At 41.0% G+C, this 12,288-nt stretch overlaps 1 protein-coding gene across 7 annotated transcripts in view; it reads left to right on the forward strand.

Annotated features, from left to right (window-relative positions):
* Positions 1-12,288, forward strand: part of MARK3 (microtubule affinity regulating kinase 3) — a 99,255-nt gene that overhangs the window by 24,128 nt on the left and 62,839 nt on the right. For 6 of the 7 annotated variants that reach the window (XM_064293028.1, XM_064293029.1, XM_010588850.3 and 3 more), the window contains one exon: positions 748-939. In XM_064293028.1, coding sequence (XP_064149098.1) covers positions 748-939 — 192 coding nt within the window. Of the gene's footprint in view, positions 1-747; positions 940-12,288 lie in introns of those variants that run through there. The other variant, XM_010588853.3, reaches the window with a different exon arrangement.

Genomic DNA, 12,288 nt, shown 5'->3' on the forward strand with positions numbered 1-12,288 from the left:
GAGCTAACAGTCAAGTGGCAGAGAGTGGAGGCAGTGCACCTGTGAGCACATGGAGGGAGGAAGAAGCCCAACTCACCTGGATGTTGTACATGCGGAGGTTCCACAGCAGCTGTAACTCTAGTGCCTTGGTGTCTAATAGGGCTAGAGGTGTGGCTGGTTTGTTTACCTTTATTGACCATACTGAGTACTCATTTAGTCAACTAACATTTATCGAGGGCCAGTCTAGTTGTTTCTTTTAAACACATCCATTTGAATTAGTGTTAGCAGTATAGTGTAGAAAGAAATTGGGAATCCACATTCCCCTTGGACCTCTCACTAAATAGAGATGTGGCCTTGAGTAAGTCACCAGAGTACCCACATCTTGTAATGGTGACATTAGCTGCCTGCCTGCTTCCCATGGTGTGGTGAGGATCGCGTGTGATGGTGTATCTCACAGCATATGGAAAAGTTAAGTCCTTTATGACCGTAAAGCAATTCTGTTACTCCCATTTTGTATAATAGCCACATATGCAAAAAATATCTTCTTTCTGAACTCTGAGTTGAACTTCAACACTTGGTGTTTTTGTTCTCAACATCCTCATTTTCCTTATAAATTTATATCATGTGGGTAAATTCCTTTGAAGTGCCAGATGCATTAGGGTTAAAATTAAAGCAATAATGTTTTGTTTCTTCAGGGAGACACTCTTAAAACTTGGCGAGTACTATGTGTCCCCTCATTTCCTTGTCTTTGTGCATGTTGTATTTTAGCACACGTCACACGGAGATGGGCGTCCAGAAGTTACCTCTCGAATTGGGCGCTCCGGAGCACGGTGTAGAAACTCCATAGCTTCCTGTGCAGATGAGCAGCCTCACATCGGAAACTACAGACTCTTGAAAACAATCGGCAAGGGGAATTTTGCAAAAGTGAAGTTGGCAAGACATATCCTTACAGGCAGAGAGGTAAATATTAATTGTTTGTTTCTGTGATGACACTGTATAGTACCACGTAAAAGAGAGCGAAGAGGGAAGAGAATGTATATATTTGGGCTTATTTCTAAGCTAAGTAAACTTTTTTTTTTTTTTTTTAAAGAAAAGAAACCTGTTATCTGGGAGTTCTTTTGTTTTTGCACTATTGATTTAATAATTTATTTTATTTTGTTGTTGAGAATGTGATCTTCCCACTACTTTAAATGTTGAAGATGTTACATTATTTGAGTAGCCCTTTAACTTTAAAAATGGGCAGTGTTTTGTTCTTCTTCAGTAGTAAATATCTGCCATTACAGTAGAAATTGTTTTTAACTTCTCATGTGCACTTATGTGTATAAGCTCATGACACTACACATTAATAGTAATGTCTGTGTTTACACATATGTCCTCAAGATTTTTTGCTCTAAGTGCCTTTCCTCACAGCTTATGTTTGATGGGTTATTGTGTAGTAAGGGCATACCATATTTTTGCGCAAATAACACCTGCCTTCTACGTTGTAGGATTTTCAGAAGTGCTGCCATGCCAAATTTTTTTTCACGTGCCTCGCGGGGGAGGCGCGGTTAGCAAACAAACGTAGAAGGGGCACCCATTACTTGCGTAAAATATGGTACTTTCCTAACTTTTGTAGTGTTGGCTCTCTGCTCAGACTCATCCCTTATCCATCAGAACACATCCACTAAACCCCTGAACTCATCTCCCTCCTTCCATGCTACTTGGGCAGCACAGAACCTGTTCGGGCTCTTGAACTGTACTTTAATTTCTTGCCTTTAGATCTTTGTCCCTGCTGTTCCGTCTGCCTGAAATGTTCTTCATTCTTCTGTGTACATATCGCTTCTTCTGGGGAGTTTCCTGACAGACCCCCTTTCCCCAGGCATGGGGCTCATGTTAAAAATCCCAATACTTCCTCTGTATGGTACATTTTGCATTGTACTGGAATTGCTTGTTTTCCTGTCAACCCTTGTTTTAGGCTGGGTTCTCCAGAGGCACAAAACCAGTAAAGCACACGTGTATATAGAGAGAGAGAGAGAGAAATTTACTTCAAGGAAAGGGCTCATGTAATTGTGGAGGCTGGCAAGTCCCAAATCCCTGGTCAGGCGGCAGGCTGCGTGCTTCTCTTGATTCACATGGTTACAGAGGCTGACGAACTCAAAATCCGCAGTCAGGATGTAGGCTGCTGGCTCACTGGTTGTGGGAGCTTGCAAACCCAAAATCTGCAGGTCAGGTAGCTGGCTGAAGGCTTCTCCAAGAACTGGGGGTCAGACCACAAGATGAGCGCAGAATTGCGAGAGTGATTGTGAGCTTTGCCAGACATCCCGTGTATTGGGTGCAGGCCATATCCCCAAAGAAAATGTGCCTCCACCTGATGGGGTGCTCACATTACATCACAGAGTGGGGATGATTATACAATACCTGCCAAACCACTGGGAGACATGGCCTAGCCACGTTGACACGTAACATTGACCATCACAACCCTTCTGGTTTGTAGACTGTACTTACTCGGCAGGGATAGGTGTCAGTACTTAAAACACTGCTTGGCATGTGTCACGCACTGAATAAATGTGTTGAGTGAATATGGTAATACTTTTGAAGGACGCTTTTTAAAGAAATGCTTCCACTGCACCAGAGCTTCCTGATAGGTTGACAGATGTGCCATGAGACTGATGCCTGCAGCCCAGCCCTAGGCCAGTCATTCTGCCAGCAAACAGAGAGTCTTTGCTGCAGTGTGCCATACAAGTACTCTCGTTTCCTGTGTGTGCAGGGACCTAAAAAAAAGGTTAGGGATTCAGCTCAATTTTAGGGACAAAATCCATATGGATTTTTGGTTATGACTCCTTGTTGAGGTGCCTAGATGGCTTTTGGGACCAGCATGAGTGGTTGGGGCTTTCTTTGCTGCCCTTGGTCAAAACTTTCTTGATAAAGCTTTGTTGATAGAAGGCACAAAACCTCTGTGTGTAGTTCCCACCAATCCTAGGTGGTTACTCTGCCAGTTATGTGGTGGAGGTGGTGGGTTAAGAGGGGATTGAGACAGACCCTCTCCCCTTTACTTAATATGTGTGGTTGGAGTTTGGCCTACTGTGCTTACATACAGTAGGTTCTCTCTCCAAAAACGTGCTCGAACATGACTGGCATAGTGGCTTAAATTAATATTTTTTCCTAATTTTTTAAAAACTTTGAGCAAAACTACTTACTTTTTTTTTTTTTTATATAGGTATGACCTAGAATTATGGGAAATGACTGTTACATAGAAATTGAAAGCTCCTTGAAATTTCTCTCCTCAAAGAGAATCCACTTTCAGCGGTTTGGTATATATTCCCACAGTTTTTTACATAGACACTTTTTGTTTATTTACACAAAAAGAGACTCATGTAAAACAATATTCTGTAATTTTTTAAAATTTCACAATGTATCAGAACCATCTCTGGATGTTAGTACTCATAGATCTAACATACTGTTTTGATGGTAATGTGATCTTCCAGTCTACGGATGTACCATACTTTGTTTCCCATTGGTGGGCATTGGGGTTGTTTCTAATGTTTTACTGTTACAAACAGATCTGCAGTGCACATTCTTTAACATGTCTCTCTGTGCTCTTGTTAAGAATGCTCCTGTAGAATAAGTTCCTGGAGGTGGAAGCCCTGGGTCAAAGGGGATGAATACTTTACATTTTAATGTTGTTGTTGGGTGCAGTCGAGTTGATTCCAACTAATACAATAGCAGCCCCATGTGTAATAAACCAAAAAACCAAATCCTTTGTCATTGAGTTGCGACCCTATAGGACAGAGTAGAACTGCTCCATAGGGTTTCCAGGGAGCAGGTGGTGGATTCGAAGTGCCGACCTTTTTGGTTAGCAGCCGATCTCTTAACCACTGCACCACCAGGTCTCCACGTGTAGCAGATAATGCTAAATCGTTTGTGAAAAAAATGTGGGCTTATTATCCTACCAAAGCTAGTGTGAGTGTTTGTTTTCCCACACCCTGGCTAGCACTGTATAGATAATTTTTGTCTGTCTAATGGATGAAAGGAAACCCTGTGGCATAGTGGTTAAGAGCTACGGCTACTAACCAAAGGATTGGCAGTTCGAACCTACCTGGGCATTCCTTGGAAACCCTACAGGGCAGTTCTTCTGTGTCCTGTAGGGTGGCTGTGAGTCGTAATTGACTCAATGGCAACGGGTTTGGTTTTATTTATTTTTAATGGATGAAAAGGTATTTTTTAAAACTTGATTTTCCTTCATAACTACTTAATTTGATGATCTTTTCCTATGCTTTTGTCATTTATATTTTCTTTTTTTATGTTTCTTGTTCATATCCCTTATCCATTTTTCTTAGTGACTCATGTATTTCAGGTATCCGTTTAGAGGCTGTGAATATTTTTTCCTGGATATTACTTATTTTGAGGAGCCCTGGTAGCATAGAGGTTAAAGTGCTCGGCAGCTAACCAAAAAAAGTAGGCAGTTCGAGCCCACGAGCCACTCCATGGGCAAAAGATGTGGCAACCTGCTGCCGTAAAGATTACAGAATTGGAAACTCTCATAGGGCAGTTCTGCTCTGTCCTGTAGGGTTGCTGTGAGTCAGAATCTACTCAACGACAGTGGGTATGGGATGTCTTTTTCTTTAGAGAAGTTTTAAATTTTTATGTAATAAACCTTTTCATCTTTTTTTTTTTTATTACATCTGGGTTACATGTCTTCGTGAGAAAGGTTTACTTTGTCACAAGATTTAGAAAATGATTCTGTATTTTCTAATACTCCTATGGTTAACTTTTTTTTTTTTAAATATTTTCATTGTGCTTTAAGTGAAAGTTTACAAATCAGGTCAGTCTCTCATACAAAAATTTATGTACACCTTGCTATGTACTCCTAATTCTCTCCCCCTAATGAGACAGCACACTCCTTCCTTCCACTCTCTATTTTTGTGTCCATTTGGCCAGCTTCTGACCCCCTCTGCTCTCTCATCTCCCCTCCAGACAGGAGCTGGCCACATGGTCTCAGGTGTCTACTTGATCCAAGAAGCTCATTCTTCATCAGTATCCCTTTCTATTCCATAGTCCAGTCCAATCCCTGCCTGAAGAGTTGGCCTTGGGAATGGTTCCTGTCTTGGGCTAACAGAAGGTCTGGGGACCATGACCTCTGGGGTCCTACTGGTCTCAGTCAGACCATTAAGCCTGGTCTTTTTACGAGAATTCGGGGTCTGCATCCTATTGCTTTCCTGCTCCTTCAGGGGTTCTCTGTTGTGTTCCCTGTCCGGGCAGTCATTGGTTGTAGCCGAGTACTATCTAGTTCTGTCTCAGGCTGATGGAGTCTCTGGTTTATGTGGCCCTTTCTGTCTCTTGGGCTCATAATTACCATGTGTCCTTGGTGTTCTTCGTTCTCCTTTGCTCCTGGTGGATTGAGACCAATCGATGCATCTTAGGTGGCCACTTGCTAGCATTTAAGACCCCAGAAGCCACTGTCCAAAGTGGGATGCAGAATGTTTTCTTAATAGATTTTATTATGCGAGTTGACCTAGATGTCCCCTGAAACCGTGGTCCTCACACCCCCGCCCCTGCTACGCCGTCTGTGGTTAACATTTTAATGTTTAATTCATTTGGAATATATTTTGGGGGGTTATATCGGAGTCCCTGGGTGGTGCAAATGGCTAATGCAGCCACCCACTGACAAAGGTTGGTGATTCTCCTCAAGGAAAAATCAGCCATCGAGGACCCTGTGGAGCCGGGTTCCACCCTTGACACACACACGCACAGTCGGCTTGATGGCGCCTGGGTTTTGAGTATGACACAGGGATCTAACTTTTTTTTGCCTCTGGGACCATCCCTCTTGCCCCCTGATTGAAGATACCTGCTTTATCACAGACTGAATTCCCACATACAGTGAAACCTGTGAGAGCCAGAACTCAACGGGACTGCCTTGGTTTTCCGGGTCTCGCAAGTTTTCTGTCTTTTGACAGGGTGCAGTCTTACCACTTTTCTGTTGTTCTGTACTAGTGGAAAATATTTGAGTTTTCCTTCTTTGTTGGAGCCCTGGTGGCGCAGTGGTTAAGAGCTCAGGCTGCTAACCAACCAAAAGGTCAGCAGTTCGAATCCACCAGCTACTCCTTGAAAACCCTGTGGGGCAGTTCTACTCTGTCTTATGTGGTCTCTGTGAGTCGGAATCAACTCAACGTCAACAAGTTTGTTTGTTTGTTTGTTTTTCCCTTCTCTGGCTTTCTCTGGTTTTACTATATATGCTTTTGTTTCTCTAATCTGTTTATTTAGTCTTTTGCCAACACAGCTTTGTAGAATTTTTTGATTTGGAAGGGTAGGTCAAGCGCTCTGCTAATTATTCTTATGTGTGAAAATTTTCATAACTCTTCTTGCCATTTAGTCTTCCAGATGAACTTAAAATCAAGTTGTCATGTTCCAAACAGGATCTTATTGGAATTTCTTGAATTGATAAATTAATTTGTGAGAAATCTGATACTTTAATGACACTGAGTCTTTCTATCCAGGAACATGAAGTATGTCTCAATTTTGTTTATCTGAGTTTTGCTTAATTCTTTTTTTTATTATTCTTTAGGTGAAAGATTACAAATCAAGTCAGTCTCTCATACAAAAATTTATATATATCTTGCTATATACTCCTAGTTGCTCTCCCCCTAATGAGACAGCATACTCCTTCCCTCCACTCTTATTTTTGTATCCATTCAGCCAGCTTCTGACCACCTCTGCCATCTCATCTCCCCTCCAGACAGGAGATGCCCACGTAGTCTCATATGTCTACTTGAGCCAAGAAGCTCACTCCTCACCAGTATCATTTTCTATCTTATAGTCCACTCCAATCCCTGTCTGAAGAGTTGGCTTTGGAATGGTTCCTGTCTTGGGCTAACAGAAGGTCCGGGGACCATGACCTCCAGAGTCCCTCCAGTCTCAGCCAGACCGTTAAGTCTGATGTTTTTAGGAGAATATGAGGTCTGCACCCCACCGTTCTCCTGCTCCATCAGGGATTCTCTGTTGTGTTCCCTGTCAGGGCAGTCGTTGGTTATAGCCGGGCACCATTTAGTTCTTCTGGTCTCAGGCTGATGTAGTCTCTGGTTTATGTGGTCCTTTCTGTCTCTTGGGCTCATAATTACCTTGTGTCTTTGGTGTTCTTCATTCTCCTTTGCTTCAGCTAGGTTGAGACCAATTAATGCATCTTAGATGGCCGCTTGCTAGCGTTTAAGACCCCAGGCGACACTCACCAAAATGGGATATTTTTGCATAATTCTTGCTAAGTTTGTTTCAAGTTATTTTATAATTTTTGTTACTATCGTGAATGGCATTTTTTTCCCTAGCTGTTCATTGTGAATGTATGGTAAGGCTATAATATTTGTATACTGTATTTTACGCAAATAATGCACATGTTCTGTGTTTATTTGCCAGACCCCCTTCCCCCCCGGTATTTTTGTAAGCGTGCTCTGCCATTTTTTGTTACATGTTGCTATAAAAAAACCCATCATAGCACTCTCATGAAAATACCTGATGTGGGGGGCACAGTTGGCAAACAAGCATATTTGTGTAAAAATATGATGCTATCTTGTGTCTGGGTACCTTTTGAACTCACTCTCATTTTGGACATCACAATTAAGCAAAATTTATGTTCTTTTTAAAGTTGTATTTATTTTGGTGTACAGTTCTGTGAATTTCAGCACAGGTACAGGTTCACAATCAGGACACAGAATAGTCCCAGCACTCCAACACACTCCTGCTACAGCCCCTTTAGAGCCACCCCATAGTCCATGGCAGCCACTTTTCTGGATCCCTATAGTTTTGTCTTTTAAGAATGTCAAATAAATGTCACCTTTTGAAACTGGCTTCTTTTCACTCAGTGTCTTTGAGACTCATCCAGGTTGTGTGTATTGATAGTTTGTTCATTTTTATTGCTGTGTAGTTTGCATCTCATGGTTGCACCCTTGTAGCCTTTCCTCCACTGGAGGGCATTGGAGTTGTTCACAGTGTTTGGCAGTTAACAGCAGAGCCGCTGTAAACATTTATGTACAAGTTTTTATGTAAACCTAAGTTTGAACTTATCTAGTCCCAGGAGCGGGACTGCTGAGTCACAGTAAAAAGTTAAGTAAATTTTGACTAGAAAGTTGCAGTATAATATACCTGATAGATAGCAACGTAAAACCTGTGGTGTATTTACGAAAATTTTCATAACTCTTCTTGCCATTTATTCTTCCAGATGAATGTTAGAATCAAGTTGTCATGTTCCAAAAAGAATCTTACTGGAATTTCTTGAATTGATAAGTTAATTTGTGAGAAATCTGATATTTTAATGACACCGAGTCTTTCTATCCAGGAACATAGTAGGTCTTAATTTTGTTTTCAAGTTTTATCATTTTCTTTATCTAACTCCTCTTTACCAAACCTCCCTCCCTGGTATTTTTGTAAGCGTGCTCTGCCATTTTTTTACATGTTGCTGTAAAAAAATCAGCATAGCACTGTTATGAAAATACCTGCTGTTGGGGGGCACAGTTGGCAAACAAGCATTTTTGTGTACTGTTCTCAGCTCACTAAAGGGGTGAGTTCCGTTCTTAGCTCACTAAAAGCTAAAGTCTCTATTTCCATCAGCAGTTCTTTTGCCCTTTGATGGAACTGTGATGTATCTTGCCTATTAAGGTACCTAAGACCTCTAAAGGAAACCCAGAGGGTTACAGCAAGTGATATTGGTGTTTCAGGGACTTAAATTACTCTGATTCAGTATAAAACCAAGGGATATTATGTATTACGTTAAGAGACAGTTTTAATTGCCATCTTTGGGCTTAGAGCAGAGACATAGTAGAACTATATAGTGGAAAGAACTGTATACCTGAGAGAGCTGAGTGCCGTACGCTGAAGCCACACTCGAGAGAAGCTGTGTTCACTGGAGGAAAGGCATTCTTATTTAGCAGACAAATTAGAATAATGAATTACAACCAAGGTATATGCTGTGTATATTCAGGGAACATTTTCTAATCAAGTCTTTATAGAGATTGATTGTAGTATAAGCCCAATTTGTATAAGACTCCTCTCCTCTCTAGGATAATTCTTAATTTTGAGACTATGAACCAATCAGAAAAAAGCATCAAGATCCTTGTTTTGTATAGCAAGAAAAAACAAGCACCAGTTCTGAAATTTATCTGATTTAGCTCTTGGATGAAAACACTGCCCCTTATCCTTACAGTCATAAAAGCGTCTGTCCCATGTGTATTGTAGATTTGGGCATGTTAGTCCCACCTGCTAGCTTGTTTTCGGCTAGCTTTTCAGCTAAAAGTTATTTTTGGCTTCCAAAACATTGTCTGTTTTCTATACTACAGTTTTCTTTGAAGTCCCTCCCCCACCCCCCACTTATTTTCATAGCCTCCAGGAGCCTTTCCCCTCACCTGAACTACAGAACACTTGTATCATTCATTTGGTACTTGTTGAAGCTATTTTTTATTCTTGACTTAATTTTTTTCTCCCAAAGTAATGCATGCACGTAGCTTAAAACTCAAATAGTACTCAAAGCCTCCTAACTAATATCAGAAGCTTCTTTTCCCACCCTCTTTATCCCTTGGTGCCGTTACTCAAAGGCTCCCACTTTGAGTTTCTTTAAGCTCCTCCTTTTGCTGTCGATTATCTCCAGATAGTCTACTTTAGACACCATTGGCTTTCTCTTCATGGAAGATAAGGGTGTAGCTCTCACCTCCACATCTACCTTCCTCTCCCCGACCTTCCATTATGATTCCAGTGACATCTGTGATTGGACTTATTTACTTAATTAAGACTATGTAAACATTGTTCAGTGTTGTATTATCATTTCTTGTAGATATTTTTTATCTTGCCTAAAATTAATAGTTACCTCGTTTTTTTTTTTTTTTTTTGAACTTTCTTGGGTTCTCTGTGTTTATGGCTGATTTGTCCCAAATGTTCCAGCTTACCTTTCAAATACCTTGTGGCACTTTTTGGGTGGTAGTGTGCACTCATGCATATCACATAACATATTATTATTGGTTCAGGAGAGAATAGGTGGTCGATATTAGACACAAGATAGCTCTTTTGAGGCACTGAGAAATGGGACGAATGCTAGCTAGAGGAAGATGTCAGGCCAAGGTATTTTTTTTTTAAAGATAAGCAAAAGATCAACATGTTTATCTGCTTATGGGAGTGATCTTGACCAAAAGAGAAAAAGTGATCCCACGCAAGAGACATTGAAGTGGGTGAAAGGGGGTGGCTTCAGAATGGCTTGAGGTATTGGCCTTGGGTAGTGTTTTAGGCTGTCTTCTTTTTTCTCTAGAGGAGCAAAACCGGTAAAGCATGTAAATATATACAGAGAGAGATTTATATCAAAGAAACAGCTCATGCGATTGTAGGGGCTAAAATGTCCCAAGTCCGTGAATTAGGATAGAGGCTTCTCCCGATTCATGTAGCTGCAGGGGCTGGTAGATCCAAGATCAGCAGGTCGAAAAGCAGGGCTCTTGCTCACAGGCAATGAATATCAACGAATCCTAAGGTTGGCAGGCAAGTCCACAAGGCTTCTCCTGATTCGTATAGTTACAGGAGCTGGCAAACCCAAGATCGGCAGGTCGGAGAGCAGGACCCTGCTCACAGGCTGTGAAGATCAACGAATCCCAAGATCGGCAGAAAAGCTCATAGCTCAAGTTCCCAGAACTGGAGGTCAGACGAACAGGAGGCAGTCTTATGATTCAGAGTGAACAAAAATCCAGAACGTCTGCTTATATTCAGATGCAGGCCACCTCCAAGGAAACGCCTTTCCAATTGATTGGCTACTCACAACAGATCCCATCATGGGAGTGATCACATATAAACACTGAGAATCGTGGCCCAGCCAAGTTGACACACAGTCTTAACCCTCACAGGTAGCACAGGCAGTTCTTACATAGAAACAGGAGGAAGGCAGACGGCACTGGCATAGGTGCAGGCAAGTGGTTCCATGCCCTGATGGGAACTTGTAGACGTTCTACTCTGACTGCACCTATTGGTGTAATAAAATGGAAAGTGAAATCACCAGCTAAAAGTCTGAGTGTCGAGGAAAAAAATGTAAGGTATTAGAGGCCCGAGAAGTTAAAATAGTTGCTGGATGAGCAGGAGAGTGAGTGCACTGCAGACATGTAGAAGAAATGCCAGGCAACCACTAGGTTTACCTGAGGTTAGTGATCCTGCATTCAGAGTGAGAAGAGTCAGCTGTAGTCAGCTATGTGACTCTCCAGCCACGGTCACTTCTCCAGGTGCTGACAGGGGTTGGAAGAATTGGATTTAACTAGGCTTGAGGTTTTGTCACTAAGGAAAACTCAAATATTTTCCACTAAAACCAGTGATAAAAAAGTGGCAAGACTTCACCCTGTCAAAGGAGGAAAACTTGCAAGACCTGGAAAAACAAAGCAGTCCTGTCGAGTTCTGGCTGTCACAGATTTCACTGTATATATTAACTCATTTAACATAATAATAAACCTTTTACATGGTAATATAAATAATATTTTTATGAAGAATAACTATTTCAAAATAAATTATTGAGAAAAGTGGCATTAATTATTTAAATTGTTTTAATTTTTTATAAATCTCTTTAATGTCTGGCTTAATAGAATTCAACTGGATTCCCATATCTGCTTTTGCATTCAAATTTCTGGTTGAAATACATGAAAAAGATATGACCTCACACAGACATGTAGCTAGGAAAGGGAGTATTTTAATACCCTTTTCAGATGATTGTGGATATTTGATACTACAGCAAAACTGGACTAGTAGTAGTTTTTTGGGGGATGGGGGGTACTGATTAATTGAGTTTTTATTCAAAACAACTATATAGCTGACAAAAAGGGAGTTAATATCCAAAACAATTTGTATGAGTTGGAAATTGATAGTAGCAGGTTTGGAAGTAAACAAACAGAAGCCTTAGTATTCTGGTAACAGCTATAAGTACATAAAAATGATGAGTGCTTTTAGTACAATTTCGAGATGGAGTATTTACAGTTAATGTAAAGAGGAAAAAGAAAGAAAAAAACATAAACCCAATTCCTACAAATTAAAATTCGCCTCATCAGACAATTTCGGATGTTTTTATACCCCAGTTTTCACCATTCTTAAAGTGGAAGTCTTCAAAAATACTTCTTTAAATTCAGAAGTCTAAACTAAAGATCATCCCGTTACCTTGGCTTGGGAGAGTTCACATAATGATCATTCTATTTCTAAAACCCAGAGGAACCCACAAGCTTCACCATAAAAACACAGAGGCAGAGCAGATCGGCCAAAACCAAGGCAGCTGGTAGAAGAGGAAGGCAGTGGGTTCTCTTCACTTCTCTGATGGAAGCTGTTGCTGTGGGAGCTGAT

The sequence above is a fragment of the Loxodonta africana genome, chromosome 10 (assembly GCF_030014295.1).
Source record: "Loxodonta africana isolate mLoxAfr1 chromosome 10, mLoxAfr1.hap2, whole genome shotgun sequence".
NCBI classification, from domain to species: Eukaryota; Metazoa; Chordata; class Mammalia; order Proboscidea; family Elephantidae; genus Loxodonta; species Loxodonta africana.